Source organism: Petaurus breviceps, unplaced genomic scaffold (genome assembly GCF_028583685.1).
Source record: "Petaurus breviceps papuanus isolate PSGF00001 unplaced genomic scaffold, PetGlider_PUasm1.0 90760, whole genome shotgun sequence".
Classification (NCBI taxonomy): Eukaryota; Metazoa; Chordata; class Mammalia; order Diprotodontia; family Petauridae; genus Petaurus; species Petaurus breviceps.
Window position 1 is genome coordinate 3,179,023 of NW_027187338.1, and position 21,776 is coordinate 3,200,798.

The following is a 21,776-nucleotide window of genomic DNA, read 5'->3' on the forward strand; positions in this document are numbered from 1 at the left end:
CTTGAGTACTGCTTTGAATGCATGCTACAAAATTATCTTTATTGAAATTACTGATTGTTCTTATGATTTATTCTTTGACCTGCTTATTCTTTAGGATTTGATTATTTAGTTCCAAATTAATTTTTAATCTGAGTTTCAAAGGCCCTTTTTTGAATATGATGTTTTTTTCATTATGGCCTGAAAAGGGTACATTTAATATTTCTGTTTTTCTGCATTTATTTATGAAGTTTTTATGCCATCGTCAGTTTTTGGGAAGATGTACAACTGAGAAAAAGGTATATTTCTTTCTATTCCCACTCAGTCTTGTCCAGAAGTCAATCATATCTAACTTTATAAAATTCTGTTCATCTTTTTAACTTCCTAATTATTTTATGGTTAGATTTATCTAGTTCTAAGAGGGGAAAGTTGAAGTCCCCCATTAGTATGTTTTGCTGTCTATTTCCTTAAGTAATTTATTTTTCCTTTAAGACTTTGGAAGCTATGTCATTTTATACATATACACCAACATAGATATGCATATATGTGCGTATGTATATACATACATATCTATGTCTATTTATACATACACATATATGTAATTGATATTACTTCATTGTCTGTGGTACCTTTCAGCAAAATATGTTTCCCTGATTATCTCTTTTAATTAGGTCTGTTTTTGCTTTTGCTTTGTCTGAGATCATGATTGCTACCCCTGCCCTTTTTTTTTTAACCTTAGATGAAGCATAATAGATTCTGCTCCAGCCTTTTATTTTAACAATGTGTGTCTTTCTGTTTCAAGTATATTTCTTGTATATAGCATATTGTTGGGTCCTGGTTTCTAATCCATTCTGCTATCCACCTCTGTTTTATGAGTGAATTCATCCTGTTCACATTCACAGTTAACATTGCTAATTGTGTATTTCCTTCTATCCTGTTTTCTTCTGTTTATGCTTTTCTCTTTCATTTTACTCTGTTCCTCCTCAAAAGTCTATTTTGCCTCTGATCACTGTCTCCCTTAATCTACCCTCCCCCCTTTTTTTATCCCCTTCTCCTCTTACCTCTCTGCTGGGTAAGATAGATTTCATACACAATTGACAAAGAAAGAGAGGGAGAGGGGGAGAGAGAGAATGTGTGTGTGTGTTTTCTTCCCTCTTTGGACCAGTTCAGATTAGAGTGAAGTTCAAATGTTGCCCACCATCCCCCACCCAATTTTCCCCTCCACAGTAAAAGCTCTTCATTGAGTACCTATTTTATGTGAGATAATTTTCCCCCTTCTTCCTCTTCCTTGACTCTTCTCCGAGTGTATGCCTCTTTCTCATCCCCTTCATTTTCTGGAAAAATAATCCCAACATAATTCAACTCACACTCATGCCCTCTATTTATGTAGACTCCTTTCTAACTACACTAATAATGATAATGTTCCTAGGAATTACATGTATCATCTTCCCTTAATAGGCACATAAACCTTTGAACCTGATTAAGTCCCTTGTGATTTCTCTTTAATATTTGACTTTTTATGCTTCTTTTGTGTCTTGTTTGAATATCACATTCTTCTGTTCAACTCTGGTCTTTTCATCAGGATTGCTTGAGAGTCTTCTCTTTCTTTAAATGTCCATTTTATCCGAGTCTTCTCTTTCTTTAAATGTCCATTTTATCCCCTGAAGGATTATAGTCCTTTTTATTTTCTGGGTAGATTATTATTATTAGGTGTAATCCTAGCTCCTTTGCCTTCCAGAATATCATATTCCAAGCCCTCCACTTCTTTAATGTGGAAGCTGCTAAATCTTATATCATCCTGACTGTGGTTTCATGGTATCTGAATGGTTTATTTCTGTCTGCTTTTGAAATTTTTTCTTCTTGACCTTGATAGCTCTGGAATGGCTATAATAATCCTGGGAGTTTGTATTTTGGGATCTTTCAGGAAGTGATCAGTGAATTCTTTCATTTTCTATTTTCTTCAGGTTCTAATATATTGGGATGGCTTTGATAATTTATTGAAATACAATGTCTAGGCTCTTTTTATTGTGGCATTCATATAGTCCAATAATTCTTAAATTATTTCTCAATTTATTTTCTGGTTCACTTGTTTTTCCAGTGAGATATTTCACATTTTCCTTTATCTTTTCATTCTTTTGACTTTGTTTATTTCTTGAAGGTTTATGGAGTCATTAACTTCCACTTTCTCAATTCTGATTTTGAAGAAATTTTAAAGCTTCAGTGAAGCTTTGTACCTGTTTTTCCATTTGGCCACTTCTGCTTTCTAAGGAGTTCTTTTCCTCAGTGAATTTTTATACCTCTATTACCATTTTGTAATGGTAATAGTTCTATTTTTTTTTAAGATGCTATTTTCATCAGCAGTTTTTGTGCCTTTTTTATGAAGTCATTATTCCTCTTTTCATAATTTTCTTGCATCATTTTCATTTCTTTTTTTCAATTTTACCTCTACCATTCTTTTCTCTTTAGTGCTTCCAGGGATTCTTGTTGTGTCTAATTTGCATTTTCTTTGAGGTTTTGCTTGTGACTTTTTTTTTCATGTTGTTATCTTTTTTCCGAGTTTGTTCTTGATCTTCCCTGTCACCATTGTAGCTTTTTAGTGGTTGGATTTTGTTATTGTTGTTTTCTCTTTTTTTTTCCAACCTATTTGTTGACACTTAACTTTATGTTAAAAGTTGGGTTCTGCTTACCTGGAATTTGGGAGACACTGTGCCAAGTTGCTATTTTCACAGCAAGTTCTGGGGGTTTGGAAATTTTGGTTGCTTTCAAGGTAATAAGATCCAAGGAGAAGTGTGGTCACTGCTCTTTTGGTCTGAGCTCTGGTCTTTACCCAGAAGGACCCCTGTTCCCATGCAGCCCCAAGCATTAGTACTCTGCTCCACCCTGGAATTGTGACCAAGAACTGCATTTAGCCAATCCAACTGTACTAGCTCATGGTCCCCTGCAATCTCTTTCTAACTGTTTGCCCAACTCCCCTTACTGCCTCTGGACTGAGAGCTTTTCTTCAAGGCCCACCACAAGGTGTTGCTGACCCACATATGCTGGTCCCTACCCCAATGTCACAGACCTCTCCTGCCAACCTCATAAGTTGTCTTGGACTGGAAAAATATATCACAGTGACCCTTTATTGGCTCTGCTGTGCTAGAATTTGATTTGACATATTATTTTAAAATTATTTGGCAGGGAATATTGGGAAAGTTCAGCTGGATTGCTTCCTCTACACCACCATCTTGGCTCTTCTCACCTCTGAATGACTTTAAATGTTAAACAGGGGTGTTTGGGAACTTTTTGAACAAAAGAATATCAAAAAGTTCAAACTTCTGCTTTAAAAATCTCATTTGGCTGTAGTGTGGAGAATGGATTGGCAAAGGGCAGAAATAGAAACAGGGAGACAAAAGTCAAGACTATTGAGGGCAAAGGTTGTGTGAGGAGTAAGAGGAGGTACATACAAGAGACACTGTAGGGGTGGAGACCATAAGACTTTGCAACTGAATATGGAGAGTGAGGGAAAGGAAGGTATAAGAGTGTGCTGAGGTTGTGAAGCTGGGTAATTCGAAGAATAGTGAGTGGTGCCTTCAATAGAACTGCTACTATTAATTATATTTCATTGTACAGAAATTTTTCATTTTAATATAGCTAAGTCTAGCTACCTTTTCTTAATTCCTTCTTTTTGAATAGGAATAGTTGAATGGTAATAGGAAGATCCCTCCTCCATAATTGAGAAACATATTCCATTTTCTTCTTCCATCTTTTAATTTTTTTTTCATGTTTTTAAGTCTTTCATCTAGCTAGAATTTACTAAAGTATATACTTTAAACATAAGGATTTAAATCTATTGTCAACCAAGTTGCTGAACAGTTTTCCCAGGTACTGTTAAATAATAATCCTTTCCTCAATTTTTAGTTTGACTTTTCTAATTTTATTTTTTTTATTTACCGTGAGAGCAGTTAAGAAACTTGTTTGGAGGACACTTAATTATTATAACATGGTACAGATGTGAAAGATCCAGTTTCACATTAGATTATAACTTTCATATCTTTTATTTTCTGTGATTGCAGTAAAATTTCATGTCTTTTTAGTAAATGTCATTATGGAGAAACCTGTCCATAGCTCTTATTTTCGTGTGCCATAAAAACAGGAAATTTTTTTTGTAATAAAAAGGTGGGGGGACAGGAAATTTGACTGAGTGAGTAATTAAAGAATTGATGGTGCAGAGTCACTTGTTTGTTCACCATTTTCAGGTACCTCTTTTGGAGATAGATCCTTCAATTTAGTTAAGAGAAGAGACATTATGAAAAATTAGTGGCCATATTTGGTGTGTGAATAAAGAAATTTAACTATCAGTGTGACATTTTGATCCATGTTACTATCTCATATTGTAAAATTTTGTGAAAATTGTCATTGCCATTTATGGTTCCATTAGCAAAACGAACTTTGAGGCACAGCCTTAAATAAAGAAGTAGCTAGTTTCTAAATATTAAATTCATCTTTCCTTAACAATTGCAAATTTTTCTTGTGTCTTTAGGTGAGAAGTGCAAATTATGATGCTGATCCATTTGTTCAGGAGTTTCAGTTTAAAGTTCGAGATGAAATGGCTCGCGTTACAGGACGTGTACTCCCCGCTCCTATGCTGCAGTATGGAGGACGGGTAAAAGCCATTTTTCTCTTCTTTATCCATATTACATTTTTCAAGAGTAGAACAGAAGAATAGCTGAGTTGGGCTGAAATTTTAAGTCTTTTCCCAACTCCTCTTTGTTTAAATTGATAATAGATCATTTTAAAACAAAATTGTTAATATCTTTCATTTAGATTGTTTTACTGTGACTCTACTTTCTATTTAGGGTCAGGAAAAAGAAACCAGTCATTTCTTGGCATAAGGAGAAAAGTTTCTGTTTTCATCAAATGGTGCATCAGTTAAATAGATTATAGGTGTTGTTACTACCCTTTAGGCTTAGTACAAATTCATCTTGTCTTGTCTTTTTTTAGAATAGAACAGTAGCAACTCCAAGCCATGGAGTATGGGACATGCGAGGAAAACAGTTCCACACAGGTGTTGAGATCAAAATGTGGGCTATAGCCTGTTTTGCTACTCAGAGACAGTGCCGAGAAGAAATATTGAAGTAAGGCATTACTTTCTTAAAGCCTTTTGGTCTTAATTTAATTTTAAAATCTCTAGCTACATTTATTTACCAATTTTGTCTTGTTTTCTCAATACCTAATATATTTGATTACTGTGTACAGTAATCTGATTACTCTTTGAAATGAGTGATAATCTGATTGACCAGCAGATATCAAAAGACTTAAATGATAAGATTGCTAAAAGATTTCTTGAATAGCTGGTATCAATCAATCAATCAAAATTGGTGAAAGAAAACACCTCCAATTTTATTTTCAGTGAATTTTTGCTGTGGCTTTCTCTGTATCTCTTGGCTTAACTGGAAATCTTACTATATTTTGCCGTATAGCTACCATTGAAGTTCACCCTCTTCCTATTTATCAAAATTGTTAAATTTTTTTTTTGTTAAACCAAAAACAATGTTTTGTGGTGTTTTCTGTTTTAAAATCTGTTTTCTATTCCTAGTCAATGTTCTTTATTCATGTTTAAGGAAGGACAAGGTCCTTCACTGGGGACCTTTTTTATTTTGGTCCAACTGATTTAAACCTTCAATAAATACACATTTATTTAAGCTAAACACTTAATTCTATTTTCCATATGAGCTTTCCCATGTTCTTTTGAAATGGATTAAAATGCGTCTTACCTTATTGAACTTAGAAAAATCATTAATGTGCAAAAATGCAAATGAAATGTAAATGCAAAAATAACATTTTTTTTTACTGTTATACAATCCTGTATTCCTTTAAAGTTAAGATTTTTGCCAGTTATCTTCATTTTCAAATAGTTTCCCATTCTAATTTTTCTTATTGAATGCATGGCAGTTAGGATTCACTTAACTCTTCATCTTATGCATTGTACTTTTACATGATATGTTATTCCTAGAGAAAGTTAATACATTCAAAGGTTCTTCTTTGAAGGGGTTTCACAGACCAGCTCCGTAAGATTTCCAAGGATGCAGGGATGCCCATCCAGGGCCAACCTTGTTTCTGCAAATACGCGCAGGGTGCAGACAGCGTGGAGCCCATGTTCCGGCATCTCAAGAACACCTACTCGGGACTGCAGCTCATCATTGTTATTCTGCCCGGGAAGACACCTGTGTATGGTAAGAAATTAATTTAATACCATGTTTTTATTCAGTTATGTTATTTAATCTGGTCTCTCCTTCACCTTTCCAGTCTCCTTATACTCTATCATTTACTTTGTGGTCCAGTGACACTGACTTCCTTGCTGCTCTTCTCACAAGATAATTCTGTCTCCTGACTCTGGGCATTTTCACTGTCTATCCTCCATCCATGTAATTCTTTTCATCCTCTTCTCTACCTCCTGGCCTCCTTCAAGCTACCTTCTCCAGGAAGCCTTTCATAATCCCTCTTAATTCTAGAGCCTTTCCTCTGTTAATTATTTCCTATTTATCCTGTATATAACCTGTTTGCATGTTGTCTCCCTCATTAGATTGGGAGCAGAAACTGTCTTTTGCCTTTCTTTGTACCCTAGCACTTAGCACAGTGCTTAGCACATAGTGGGTTCTTAATAAATTTTACTAAGTGACTGATCTTCAGTTTTTTTCTTTAAATATAACTCAAGTGCTAGAGACAGCCCTAAAATCAGTCTGTCATTTTGTTTTAAATTCAAACAAGTAAAATTGTGACATGATAGTAGTATATAGCCTGCTTGATTTCAAGGTCATGCTTTTGCTTTTCCTAATGAGATATGTGTATTTGCTCTTCAGCGGAAGTGAAGAGAGTAGGAGATACACTCTTGGGGATGGCTACGCAGTGTGTCCAAGTGAAGAATGTTATAAAAACATCTCCTCAAACCCTCTCAAACCTGTGCCTAAAGATTAATGTCAAACTAGGAGGAATTAATAATATCCTTGTACCTCATCAAAGGTAAGAAAATCAAATGATAAATATCATTCTAGAAATGACTCCAGTTGATTTCATATTGCTATAACCTATCAAAGATAGTTCTAGGAGAAAGAAAGAATGTTTAGTTCTACAAATATCCCCATTAATACAGGGATTTGTTTGTCCTTTGTAATATTTAAGGTTTCATCAAAAAGTTTTTATCAAAATCCCTATGAACTTTTGCTTCCAGTTCATTTTGAATATCAAATAACCCTTGTAGCAAGTATCTGGCCATAAATTATTAGGAAAACGAATTGTATTCTACTTTGTTTGGAAGGATAAGTAGTTGTCATCCTTAAAAAGCATTTTTCAAGCAACAGAGTCTATACATCCATGTTCTAGGTGCTGTATGAAGAGTATGGCACAGCCACAGCTCTCTGCATTCCCGAAGTATGGAATTTAAATCCAGTCTTTTAGTGAGGCAGGATGGGATATTGGGAAAAGCTGAATTTGGAGTCAGGAGACCTATTTCATATGGACATGAAAGCTGTATGACTTTGGACTAAATATTTAATCTGAGTCTCCTATTACTTATTTGTAAAAATGTGGATGCTATTTGCGTTACCTACTTCATGGAATGAAACATAAACATACAAACACAAAGTGCTATAGAAATATGAGGGATTTTAAAATAGTTGTTGTTTTGAACTTATATGTGATATTAATATTTTTCCCACTTTTCTCTTTTAGGTGAAACATTGGGTTGTTTTTTTTCTTTATATCTTTAGGATTATATCTTGGGGTTAAGTGTCAGGGTAAAAACATGATCCTGAAATGATTTTCCAGATTCGTTGCCATCTCTACCACTAACCTCATAGAGATTAAATAAGATATTATCCCTGTCTTCATGGAGCTTAGAATCTAGGGAATTTAATGTATACATAAATAACTTGCTTAAGCACTCTGTAAGGTCTCTGAATTGAAATCATTCCTGACTCTAGCAGGCATGGCATAGGTAAGGGTTAAGTAAGCAAGACTCCATTGGAAGAGGTGGATTCTTCAAGTGGGGTTCTTAAGTTAAAAGACAGAGTAATATTTTAATAGCTATTTCAGGCCAAGGGAACAGAGTTAAAGCCTGAAGGCTTAGAAAGCACAGCACAGATACAGAAGACTATCAATAAGGATTTCTTTGTCATTCTTCAGTTATCTGGAGTCACGTCTAACTTTCTGTGACAACATTTGGGGTTTTCTTGACAAAGGTGCTGGAGTAGCTTGCCATTTCTTTCTTGAGTTCATTTTACAGATGAGGAAACTAAGGCAAAATGACTTTCACAGGGTCACACAGCTAATAAGTTGTCAGATTTGAACTCAGGAAGAGGAGTCTTCCTCACTCCAGGCCCAGAACTCTATCCACTGTGCCACTTAGCTGTCCCAAACATTTCTTACTTGCCTGCTATATGCCAGGTTCTGTCCTTGGTGTTGGAGGTACAGAGACACAAAAGGAAAGCAATCTGTCTGAGAAGATGTGGACGAAGTGTGTTTGTGCATATGTGTGTGCATGTATATGTACATGAATGTATGTCTATACAACAGAATAAAAACATGGTAGCTAAATGCAAAAGAGAAAGAGGGTACTAGCAGTTGAGGAAATTGGGAAAGGCTTTGTGTAGAAGATGCCACTTGAGCTAAACCTTGAATAGGTCAGTGCATAAAATCATAAGATACAGATATGGTGAATGTAGATGTGTTTTAACAAATTCTAGGAATATTTGAACTAGTGAAGTCCTTAGTTCTTAGTTTCAGAACAACTAAAGAGAATCTGGGGCAGGGAGGGGGAGGAGTGGAATAACTAATAGACTAGAAGCTGGAAGATGTGACTTCTAGTTCTGGCTGCTTTACCCAAGTGACTTTAAACAAATCATTCCTCTTCGGGCAACAGTTTTCTCAAATGTAAAGAGAGGAAGTTGAATTAAATGCTTTGTAGCATTTTTTTACATAAACTTTAGGATTGTACTACAAAAGGTAATAGATAGTGAAAATATGAAGATTGAAAAGATATTTAGATAAATTGGTAGATCTTATATCTGTAAAAAGCTATTTAAGGGAAGTTGGGAATATTTGGGGTAGTTTCCTAGTCTTTTGTCAGTGTCTTTGAAGGAAGTTATAATGCTTCTTATTTCTGCTGTCAGAATGTAGACTTGAGATCATTCATATGACAATGTAACATTTTAAAAATATTATTATAGGATAGTGAAACATGAATTAAGCAAATAAAAGTTTTCAGTAGAACAGGCTTACCCAGAAAACTACTCATGGGCTTTTTTCACTTCTGTAGTTTTTCTGTACTTAAAAAGGTTTTCCCCCATTCTAAATGGATATAGATCTGTAACTAAGCAGCTTATAACATTAGTAGTAGCCTAAAGAGAGAGTGTGTGTGTGTGTGTGTGTATACATACATAAACACACACACACTTTTTTTTTTTATCTTAAAGACCTTCTGTGTTCCAACAACCAGTGATCTTTTTGGGAGCAGATGTCACTCATCCACCTGCTGGTGATGGAAAGAAACCTTCGATTGCTGCTGTGAGTTTCTTCTTTTTAAATTTTATTTTTTTTCCTGAACTTAAATATATATACAAAGTAGAACATTAAAGGATTAATGTGCATGAAACTGTGAGTCTCCATTTTATACCACTGGCTTGGTGAGTTCCTTTCTGCTTCTTAGGAGCTTATCAACATTTTAAAAATATCATTAGATTTACAAGTAGACTTGATAAATTTCAGAAATTAACTTGCAGTACTCTAGCATATACCTTGTTGATTTCTATACTATGTTCTGGTTATCTCTCTATAGAGGCTTTAGATTTTCAGTTAATGGTTTTTACATCATTTGACAAGGTGAAGGAAGTTATCTCTTTACTGTTAAACAGCACTTTATACTTCAGTACTGCATTCGATCCATTATCTTCTCTATGTAGGCATTCAATTCATAGTATAAATCACAACCCATCTATGCCCATTCATCCTAAGTAATTCATGTCAATATTTTCTCTAAATTAGCTTCATAGATGATATATTCAATATGCTAGAACCTTTAATCTGATGTATTCTACATTTTGATTCTTCTTCTATTATTCTTCCCTCTTACTATATCCTCTATCTCTAGTGCATCTATTTTTCTCATCATGTATCCCTTAATATTTTTAACTTCTCACGTGCAAGTAATATGCTCCAACATGCGGCAGTTGGGGTTAAGTGACTTACCCAGGGTCACACAGCTAGTTAAATGTGAAGTGTTTGAGGATGGATTTGAACTCGGGTCTTTCTTACTCCAGAGCCTGTGTTTTATCCATTGTACCACATAGCTGCCTGTTCATTTTACACACGAAAAGATAGAGTCCCAGAAAGGTTGAGTTATTTGCCCAAGTCCACACAGGTGATAATTGGTAGCAGTGGAGTTTGAAAATATTCTCCACTCCAAACTTAATGCTTTATCCTTGCCAGGATTCTGGCAGAGGGTTAAATCAAAGGAACAGTTCATTGAGCAGGTCAAGATGATAGTGAGGAAATGGAAGCACTTTTTTTTTAATGCTTTATTAACTTCTGATTTACATCATTCGTTTCTACCAGATTTTGAGTTACAAATTTTCTCCCTGTTTTTCCCCTACCCACCACCCCAGAATAGCAGTCTCACAGGATATCCCCTCCACCAATCTGCTCTCTACCATACCCCCTTAGACTTTTTCAGTAGGGCATGGTGGATCTCTATGCCCCAGTGCCTGTATATCTTCTTTCCCAATTACATGTAAGATATTATTAATAATAGTATATATGTATATATAATTTTAAACATTTGATTTTAAAACTTTGAATTCCAGATTCATTCCCTTCCTCCCTTGTCACCACCCTTACTGGGAAGATAAGTAGTACAGTATAGATTATACATGTGTAGCTAATGCAAAACATTAACATAGTAGATATATTGTAAAAGACTGGCTATATTTCCCTCCCTCCTATCCCACCTGCCACTTGTCCTATTCTCTAATTTGATCCCGTCCCTTTTCAAAAGTGGGTGCTTCCAACTTCACTTCCCCCCAGCCTGCCCTCCCTTCCATCATCCCCCCTCTCATCCCCTTCCCCCTACTCTCCTGTAGGGTGAGATACCCTATTTAGTGTATTTTTCATTCCCTCCCCGAGCAAAATTCAGCGAGAATAAGGTTGACCCATTCCCTTTTGCCTTCCTATTCTTCCCCTCTATTGTAACCCTTATCCCTTGCCTCTTCTTTATGAGATAGTTTACCCCATTCTGTCTCTCTCCATCTCCTCTCATTATATTCCTCTCTCACTTCTTAATTTCCCCTTTTAAGTATCATCCCTTCCTATTCAATTGGTCCTGTGCCCTCTGTCTGTGTATACCTGTAAACATATATACACACATTGACACATGTATTCATATGCCCGTATACCCTCCGAGATAGATAGATAGATAGATAGATATTAGATTTCTATTTCCTTCAACTATTTTCATACAAAGAAAAGTTTCATCAATTACAGTTATTGTTTTTCCATGTAGGAATGTTAATAGTTCAACTTTGATCAGTGCCTTATGATTTCTTTTCCCTGTTTACCTTCTTAAGCTTCTCTTGCTTCTTGTATCTGGATCAAATTTTCTATTCAACTCTGGTTTTTTCATTAAGAATGCTTGAAAGTCCTCTATTCCACTGAATGACCATATTTTCCCCTGAAACATGATACTCAGCTTTCTGGGTAGGTGATTCTTGGTTTTAATCCCAGCTCCTCTGCCCTCTGGAATATCCTATTCCAGGCCCTTTGATTCCTCAGTGTAGAAGCTGCCAGATCGGGGGGCGGCCAGGTAGCACGGCGAGTAAGAGCACCAGCTCCAGTGTTGAGAAAACCTGGAGATCGAATCCCAGGCTCAGACACTTGGCACCCACCCAGAAACACCTGGCCGTGTAACCTTGAGCAAGTTACTTAACCCCAATTGCTTAGGGGCGGCCAGGTGGCTCAGCAAGTAAGAGCACCGGCTCCAGCATCAGGATGACCTGAGGATCAAATCCGGGCTCAGATACTTAGCACCACACCCAGAAATAACTGGCCGTGTAACCTTGAGCAAGTTACTTAACCCCGATTGCTTTAAAAAAAAAAAAAGCTGCCAGATCCTGTGTTATCCTGATTGTGTTTCCACAATATTCAAATTGTTTCTTCCTGGCTGCTCATAATATTCTCTCCTTGATCTGGGAATTCCAGAACCTGGCTATAATATTCCTAGGAGTTTTCTTTTTGGGATCATTTTTAGGAGGTGATCGGTGGATTCTTTCAACCTCTGTTTTGCCTTCTGGTTCTAAAACATCAGGTCAGTTTTCCTTGAGAATTTCTTGGAAGATGATTTCTAGGTTCTTTCCCTGATCATGGCTTTCAGCTAGTCCAGTAATTTTTAAATTATCTCTCCTGGATCTATTTTCAGGTCAATGGTTTTTCCCATGGGATATTTCACATTGCCTTCTATTCTTTCATTTGTTTGGATCTGTTTAACATCATCTTGATTTTTCTTAAAGTCACTAGCTTCCCTTTGCTCCAATCTAAATCCAAGGGAATAGTTCTCCTCATTGAGCTTTTGAGATTCTTTTTCCATGTGGCAAATTCAACTTTTCAAGACATTCCTCTCCTCATTGCCTTTTTGAGCCTCTTTTGCCAATTGAGTCAGTCTGTTTTTTAAGGTATGATTTTCCTCAGTCAGGCTGTTGACTCTCAGTTCGTAATTTTCTTGCATCGTTCTCACTTCTCTTCCCAATTTTTCTTCCACTTCTCTTATCTGTTTCTTAAAGTCCTCTATGGCCTGTAACCAACTCGTATTTTCCTTTGAAGTTTTTGGTGCAGGAGTTCTGACTTCACTGTCTTCCTCCTGTTCCATGCTTTGCTCCTTTTTGTCCCCAAAATAGGTTTCTAATGTTGGAGTCTTCTTTTTGTTTTGCTTCCTTTGTCTGGTCATGTCGCCCCTCAGTCACTTGACCCCTGAGCTTTTTACCATGGTAGGACTCTGCCACCAGACAGGGGAGCTTTTGTGCCAAATGCTGGGGTTTTCTCAGCTGCTGGAGCTGTTAGTTGGGTGCCCTCTCTGAGGCCTCCACATGCTCTGGCAAGCTGGTCACGCACCCCAGGACCTCCACCCTAGACTGCAATCCAGATCCAAGCAGGTTAAAGCAAGAGCGATTACCTCTTAGACTGGTGCTTGGTCCCCCTACACTCTGCAGGCCAGGAGCTGAAGCTGCAACAAGGCACTGCACAGGGTAACAAAACTGATGCACTCCCAACTATTGGTCCCAAAGTCCAGACTGCACTGACCCCTCACTTTGTCCTTCACATCTATGTGTTGATAAATCTGGAAACCCTCAAGCTGGGGGCTGGTCAGGCCCACCCTGGGGCTAAAACCTTCAGCTCACGGGCGCCTGGGCTCAGCTCCCAGAGCACTGTGCTGGCCAATTCCTGCCAGGCTGTCCTCAGCGGGAGGTTAGTTTCTCTGTGTCATTTTGTGGGTTCTGCAATTTCAAAGTTTGTTTAGAGTCCCCTTTTACATGGATTGGGGAAGGTGGAAGGCATAGTCCCGCGGAGGTCATGCTTCTACTCTGCTATCTTGTCTCCGAGGCTGATTGAAAATTATCTTGATCAAACATAAAGCACATTTGATGGTTTACTTGTTTTTTATGTTAAACAGGTAGGTATAATACAAGACTCGATCCACATTAGAAATAAGTGGTTATAAAGAATTCGTTCATTAAAAATGGAGAAAATTGGATGATTATTTATCCAGAAATGGGAGTAGGTCCCATGCTTCACACCATATGTTATAATAAATTCCAATTAAATCAATAAACCTACATCTTTAAACATGTATAGGGGATTATTTCATCTTCATGATTTTGGTAGCTTTTAGAGAATTGGAAGAAATTACTGGAGATAAACTAGTTGGGCTACCTTATGTAGAAAAAAAGGTTTTACACAGCACAAAGTAATGCATCCGAAATAAAAAGCAAAGCAGGTTGTAAGGGGAGGGCCTTTGACCTAGATAAATGTCCTAATAAAAGTCAAAGCTCTAGAGTCTATAAACTGTGACACATTAACAGGAATAATACCTATTTCCCCTGTGAATGAGTGATCAGAGATTATGCAACAGGCAGTTCTTGAAAGAATTAACACATTATTAATAATCACCTGAAAAACCATTCCAGCCCTGTAATCTGAAAAATTGAAATTACAACTTTGAAATGAGGCAAAAATTTTACCATTTGTCAAATTGGCAAAGATAATAAAATTTATTGTTGGTTGGAGGTATCAGAAAACAGACATGAGACTGTGAACTAGTTCAGTCTCTTTGAAAAGTATATTTAGGCATTCTGTAAGGAACTACAAAATTGATCATAGCTTTTAACCTAGTAATCATATTTCTAATTATGACTCTTCCTAAAGATGTTATTGAAAGAAAGCTACATATTTGTAGTAGTGTTACTTATGATAACAAAAACTGGAAACTAACTATGTCTAGTGATTTGGGAATAGCAGTGTAATAGAATATTATTGTGCCATAAATGACAAAAGAATACAGTAAAATATGGGGGGAAAGTCTGTATCTGTTGGTTTTACTTAACTTTCTATTACAAGGAAGGCTAGAGGGCTGGACATTTAGGGGAGATGACTGTGGAAGTGATTCAGGACAAAGAAAACAGAAACAGGACAAATTACTTTGACTACGGGAGGGAATGCAGCAATCTGATAAATTTATAGAATAAAAAAAAACGATTGGAAGGGTCCATAGAAGTAAAATAAGTGACAAAAAAACTTTCCCCAAATTAGAACTTTCCAGAAGTGAAGTTGACTTCCTTGGTAGGTTTCTACCTATTAAAGGTCTTCAGGTGAATGCTACTTGCAAAAGATTACTCTTTCTATGTTCGTTCTGTATCTATTCATCTATGGATTGGATAGATGGCCTTTGAGGTTCTTTTCCAATTCTGAAATTCTGTGATTGTATATAAAGGTGTTATTGTTCTTTTGCTCACCTTTTTCATTGGGAGTTAATAGTTTTATGTTTAATTGTATTTCTTGTTTGTGGCATCATTAAATTTATATTTTAAAGAAAAAACCTAGGGCAGCCGGGTGGCGCAGTGAGTTAGAGTGCTGGCCCCAGAGTTGGGAGACCTGGGATCAGTTCTGGCCTCAGATACTTCACACCCACACCCCCCCCACACACACACACACACAACTGACCATGTAACCTTGAGCAAGTTACTTAACCCCAATTGCTTTAAAAAAAAAAAAAAAGCCTTCCAAAATGATATTTCTGGAGTTAATGCTGCTCAATGGACCATGAAGCTGTTATTAGTGGCATACTTTTTTTCCTTCTCATTTCTTTTCTCTTCCACTCATCTTCTCTGTTTCCTAGTTGTCTTTTTTTTCTTCATTACTTTCTTCCCTTACTTATCCTGTAGACTTCTTACTGGTACCTGTCAGAGTGTCCGTCCATTATTGGTAGCATGGGCTAGGGAGGTGCAAAAGTTCTACCCTAGGCTATATATAATAAAGAATGTCCACATTTCTTTTGCATTTCATTTTACAAGATGCATTCACATACAGTATTTCATTCTGTCACAGAATGATACTGTGATGTACTCATTATCAGGGCAATATTAGTTATATTTTTCAGATGAGAAAGCTGAGTCTCAGAAGTTTTGATTTATCTGTAAGCAGGCACCTTATAAATGTTGGAGCCATGATAAAACCTATGTTTTATCCTGGTACCTTCCAACTCTTGAGTCTCCATTGCCTTTTGTGTTACCTTGTGCTGCTCAGAGGTATGTAAAACAATGAAGAATACTATTGCAGCACAGTAATTTGGAGGGTTAAATTTGAGTCTTAATTCTCTTCATTAGAAATTATCTAATAATGCTAATTTATATAAGGAAGATAATTAATTTGTAGTAATTCCACATGATTTTGGTAGTTATTTCTTCATTTTCTTATGCATCTTTTTTTAGGTTGTAGGCAGTATGGATGCTCACCCAAGCAGGTACTGTGCCACAGTAAGAGTTCAAAGACCCCGACAGGAGATCATCCAAGATTTGGCCTCCATGGTCAGGGAACTTCTCATCCAGTTCTATAAGTCAACTCGGTTCAAGCCCACTCGCATAATCTTTTATCGGGATGGTGTTTCTGAGGGCCAGTTTCGGCAGGTGAGCTGGCCGAAAGGTCTTGATCCAGAAATGAATCCAGAAATGGTGCCTACGTAATAAATTCTAGCCCTCTGAAGACTCTAAAGTTGAGAGATCATCATAAATGGTTTTAAATTTTGATGTTTCAGTATCATTTAGTTTTAGAGTGACTAGTAGATATATGGTTTTGATAGGTGTGAAGAGCACACAGTTTGACAGATGAGATGCCATTGTTCCTTGAAGCCTTTCTATATCATCCTTCCCCTTGCATGTCCATCAGAAACAACTCTCTACCTTTCAGCCCTCACACAATGCTCATTTTTGTACCTCTTTAATGTGTTTAGCATGTAATGCCACACATAGCTACATATTTTTGTCTTAGTCCTCTAGTAGATAATTTTCATAAAGGCAGGGATTGTTTCTTAAATTTTTTGTCTTCTTTTAACTCAGTGTACTGCACAAATGTAGTAGTGAGTGAAGAAATATTTGAGTAATTATTTATGTACCAGGAATGGTGTGAAGCATTGGCAATACAAATACAAGCCAAAAAAAAAGAGAGAGAAAATGTCACCACCCTCAAGGAGTTTACATTCTGTGGGGAGAAGAGAATACATAAAGGATTGTTCTGGAGGAACGGAGGTTCTGATCTAGACCCTTCTTTAAAATGGAAGTTTTTGGAGGAAGGAGACCACAGGGGTGGAGGGAAAAGATAGGGAAGCATGGTGGCAGAATCTGAAAAGGTATGATGAATAAATGGAATAAGAAACTAAATTAAAAGGGGAGAGGGGGAGGCCAGGTGGCTCAGTGAGTAAGAGCACAGGCTCCAGTGTCGGGATGACCTGGGGATTGAATCCCAGGCTCAGACACTCAACACCACACCCAGAAATAACTGGCTGTGTAATCTTGAGCAAGTTACTTAACCCCAATTGCTTTAAAAAAAAAAAATTTTAAAAGGGGAGAGGAGAAAATGAGGTACCTTAAGTATAAAAAATTCTTTTTTCTTGAAAGATATATAACAAGCACCATTGACTAAACTTTCTCTAATCTAGGTATTATATTATGAGCTACTTGCAATTAGAGAAGCCTGCATCAGCTTGGAGAAGGACTACCAACCTGGCATCACCTACATTGTGGTACAGAAACGCCACCACACACGGCTGTTTTGTGCTGACAGAACGGAAAGGGTAATCTTGCATCTGGGACAGTGTCATTAATCAGGCACATATTGCACACAATCAGCAGAGTTCTCACAACTTGTGACATGTTTGGGGTGATCCTTTACATTTAAATTACCCTCTCTGGGAGATAAGCATTGTATGAGCTTTACTCTCATTGGTTTCAGTTCAAGGAAGGAATAACATACTCAGTTAAGTATAGGAATTTAATGTGAAGAGACACAAAAAACTTATTATAGTAGAGGGAAAGAAGGGAGGGAAAAGAGCATTGTTTGAGATTTACTCTTATAGAATTGGGTTCAAGGAGGGAATAACATACTTTGTTAAGTATATAAATCTAACGTGCCCTACAGGCAGTAGGAGGGGAAAGGGGAAAAAAGGGGGAGGGTGGTTAGAAGGAAAGGAAGAAGTAGTAAGGGAAAAAGGTAGATAAAGGGAGGGGGGCTGCTAGGGAGGGAATATTGAGGGAGGCAGTGGTCAAAAGCAAAACTCTTTTGAGGAGGGGAAGGGAAAAAGGAGAAACAAAAGCATAAACAGGGGAAATAGGATGGGGAGAAAGACACAAATAGTAACCATAACTGTGAATGTGATTGGGATGAACTCTCCCATAAAACAGACAGCAGAATGGATTAAAAACCATAGTCCTACAATATGCTGTTCACAAGAAACATATTTGAAATGGGAATATGCACAGGGTAAAGGTAAAAGGCTGGAGCAGAATATATTATGCTTCAGGTAAAGTAAAAAAAGCAAAAGTAGCAATCCTAATCTTAGACAAAGCAAAAGCAAAAATAGATCTAAATAAAAGAGATAAGGAAGGTAACTATATCCTTCTAAAAGGTACCATTGACAATGAAGTAATATCATTACTAAATATATGTGCACCAAGTGGTATAGCAGAGGAGAAGTTAAGGGAGTTAAAGGAAGAAATAGATACCAAAACTATACTAGTGGGGGACCTCAATCTCCCCCTCTCTGAACTTGATAAATCTAACCTCAAAATAAACAAAAAAGAAATTAAGGAGGTGAATAGAATTTTAGAGAAGGTAGATATGACAGACCTCTGGAGAAAACCGAATGGGGATAAAAAGGAATATACCTTCTTCACAGTGGTACATGGCACATACACAAAAACTCACCATGTACTAGGGCATAAAAACCTCACAATCCAGTGCAGAAAGGCAGAAATATTAAAAGTATCTTTTTCAGATCATGGTGCAATAAAAATTATATGTACTAAAGAGCCATGGAAAGATAGATTCTAAAAACTAATTAGCTAAAGAATGAGTGGGTCAAACAATAAATCATAGAAACAATCGGTAACTTCATTCAAGAGAATGACAATAATGAGACAACATACCAAAACTTATGGAATGCAGCAAAAGCAATTCTTAGGGGAGGTTTTATATCTCTGAATGCTTGCATGAGTAAAATAGAGAAAAAGGAGATTAATAAGTTGGGCATTCAACTGAAAAAACTAGAAAAAGAACAAATTGAAAATGCCCAATTAAATACTAAAATTAGAAATACTAAAAACCAAAGGAGAGATTAATAAATTACCTTCTCTGCCTTTGTGGAGTGGTGATTGTGTGTATGAAATAAAGTGTGGGTACAGAAGCAATAGGCTCAGAGATGTTGACTGTTAAAAGTGAATGACCCTTTTTAGAGATTTTAAGAGAGTCTGCTACACTCTGGCAGAAGCCAGGTTATAAAGAAGAAAACTAAAACCTGCTAGACTGGTTCATGAGCGATTTTAATCAATTTGCTGCAAAGTGACTTTTATATCAAAACTAGCTTCAAAATTAAAAAAATCAGGGGCTAGGTGGCGCAGTGAATAGAGCACTGACCCTGGAGTCAGGAGGACCTGAGTTCAAATCTGTCTTCAGGCACAACACAAAAAACTAATCATGTGATCTTGGGCAAGTCACTTAACCCCAATTGCTCTACCTTCCCTCCTCCAAAAAAAAACAAAAAAAAAAAATCAGGAAAGAGAAGCTGCCCAGGTACAAAATTTGCCTTGTGCTGCATTAGACAGAGGACTGTAACAGAGGTCAGGTGACATTCTCATGTATGCATAGCAGGAAGGGGCAGGATTACTGAGCTAAAAATCTAAGCCACAGGGAACAGAGAAAGATGTGGGGAGCAAAAGGCAAATGTCTTCCTCTTAGAAAGAAGACTCCTAAGGCAGCAAATCAATACCCTTTAATAAGTGGCAAATAAGTAGTTTAAGGACTTTAGATACCAAGCTGTCTAGAAGCCACAAAGCTATTAATGCCTGAAACATAAGTGAGAAAAGGCTAAAGGCTTCTCCTTAAAACAAAACAAATGAAACCAGAGTTAAGTTAACCAACAACTCATAAGAAGAATGAGTTTTATTCACAAAAGCATTTAGTCTATATCTAGATGTTTATATTTCATTTGGTTTTACTCTGATATTATTTACTCTAAATACCTTTTCCTACTACCCCACCAGCCCTGTAATTTCATTAGTGTATTGAACTAGCATCAAGGGAATTCATTCTGCCAATGCAGCTACCAAGGCCAGTTGCTCTGCAACTTAGTTTGAGATAGCTGCTTGGGGCACTGAGCCCTTTGACTGAATCCAAACTTCATAGAACAAATACCATGTGGCCTGGAGGTCTCAGGTTCCCCACTTCTTCTAGAGTCATACAGCCAATTTGTGTCATAGCCTAGATTGGAACCCAGATACTCCTGACTGTAAAACCATCTCTCAATTCTCAATGCCAAGCTGCCTCTCCATATTTTCTTATAAATAATAATTAGAAATAAATTAACAGCTATGTTTGTGTTTTTAAGAGAGAGCTTCAATGGCTAGCTCATGTTAATCTGTATTATATAAACATGGCAATAAGACAGTTGACACAAATAACCACAATTCAATGGCACTTAGAGTTTAAATGATGGCATCTCTCTAATTTTCTTTTTTTTTTTTTGCTTTTTTGGAAGGCAGTTGGGTTAAGTAACTTGCCCAAGGTTATACGGCTAGTTTTTTTTTTCGTGTGTGTTAAGTGTCTGAGGCCAGATCCGAACTCAGGTCCTCCTGACTCTGGGACCGGCGCTTTACTCACTGTACCACCCAGCCGCCCCCATCTCTCTAATTTTCAAGCCTAAGCAGTAAAAAACTGCCTCTGAAGTGCTTAAAATCTAAATTGGAATATACATTAATGAGAAAAAATGGGGATGGAGAATAGCAGAACTGGTAATGAAATAATGCTCCATGCCAAGTGCTCCGTGGAGAACCCTGGGAGGGAAGAATCCTGGCTGAAGTGATCCCTGGCACTTTATTGGCCAGAGGACCAGAGAGAAGTAGCTATAGAAACCTGAGACCCAAATCCTAGACAGAAGAACTCAGATCTGCCTAGGCAGCAGACATGTGTCATGGATTTTTATTTCCCTCTGATGTGCAATCATGTTATTTATGTCTTATTTACATTTTGATGGGGAAAAAACAGGTTGGAAGAAGTGGAAACATCCCAGCTGGAACAACAGTAGATACAGATATTACCCACCCCTATGAGTTTGATTTTTACCTCTGTAGTCATGCTGGAATACAGGTAAGCCTTTTGCATTTTGACATATACTTGTAAATATCAGTAATTTCTTTTTTTTTAATGTTAGTTTCTTTAAAGGTAAAATTTTGTTGGTCATTTAATATATATTTATTCAGACTATATTAGTGCTTTAGGTGAAATTACTTCAAGTATCTTTTTCTTTCAGGTAATACTTCAGTATAATTTCACATCTTACTCCAGGTGAATGCATTCCACAGGCTTTTTTTTAATCCATCTATAATATGCAAAGTGCAGGTGATATTAACAGAATTGAGGAATGATCCCTGCCCTCACATCTGCTTATAATGAGTAGAGAAAAATAGAACATACTCATGTGTTATATACTACATGTGACTATAATGCAAAATTGCAAGAGTATGAGGAATACAAAAGGATTTGCAGGGTTCCAGAAAGAAAAGATGTTAGGGATATGGGGGAGAGACCTGGAGAGGGGACCTTGGAAGAGGTGGCATTTGTTGAATGCAGCCTTGAAAGATGGGTACAATTTCGAATGGTGGACATAGGGTAGGGACATAAGCTTACAGAGCTGGGAAAAGAAGGAACAAAGGCACCTCCAGGAGAAAGGTACCAGAGATAATGAAAAGGATAGTGAATAATCCCCTCTGGCACTTAAATCAGTGGACATTTATTGAGTGCCTGTTCTGTGCCAAGCTCTTTGCAAGAAGGGATGTTTTTATTCATTGTCTTTGTATTTCCAGCATCTAGTACAGTAACTCAAGCATACTACATGGATTGTTGTTCAGTCATGTCTGACTTTTGTGACCTCCTTTGGGGTTTTCGTGGCAAAGATACTGAAGTGGTTTGCCATTTCCTTCTCCAGAGCATTTTACAGATGAGGAAACTGAGGCAAA

General features: G+C 37.0%; 1 protein-coding gene across 2 annotated transcripts in view; it reads left to right on the forward strand.

Moving 5' to 3' along the window:
- AGO3 (argonaute RISC catalytic component 3) overlaps window positions 1-21,776 on the forward strand; it is a 107,506-nt gene that overhangs the window by 72,772 nt on the left and 12,958 nt on the right. For both annotated transcript variants that reach the window (XM_069067929.1, XM_069067930.1), the window contains 8 exons: window positions 4,499-4,621; window positions 4,960-5,093; window positions 6,007-6,191; window positions 6,819-6,978; window positions 9,429-9,519; window positions 15,984-16,178; window positions 17,207-17,341; window positions 20,806-20,907. In XM_069067929.1, coding sequence (XP_068924030.1) covers window positions 4,499-4,621; window positions 4,960-5,093; window positions 6,007-6,191; window positions 6,819-6,978; window positions 9,429-9,519; window positions 15,984-16,178; window positions 17,207-17,341; window positions 20,806-20,907 — 1,125 coding nt within the window. The remainder of the gene's footprint in view (window positions 1-4,498; window positions 4,622-4,959; window positions 5,094-6,006; window positions 6,192-6,818; window positions 6,979-9,428; window positions 9,520-15,983; window positions 16,179-17,206; window positions 17,342-20,805; window positions 20,908-21,776) is intronic.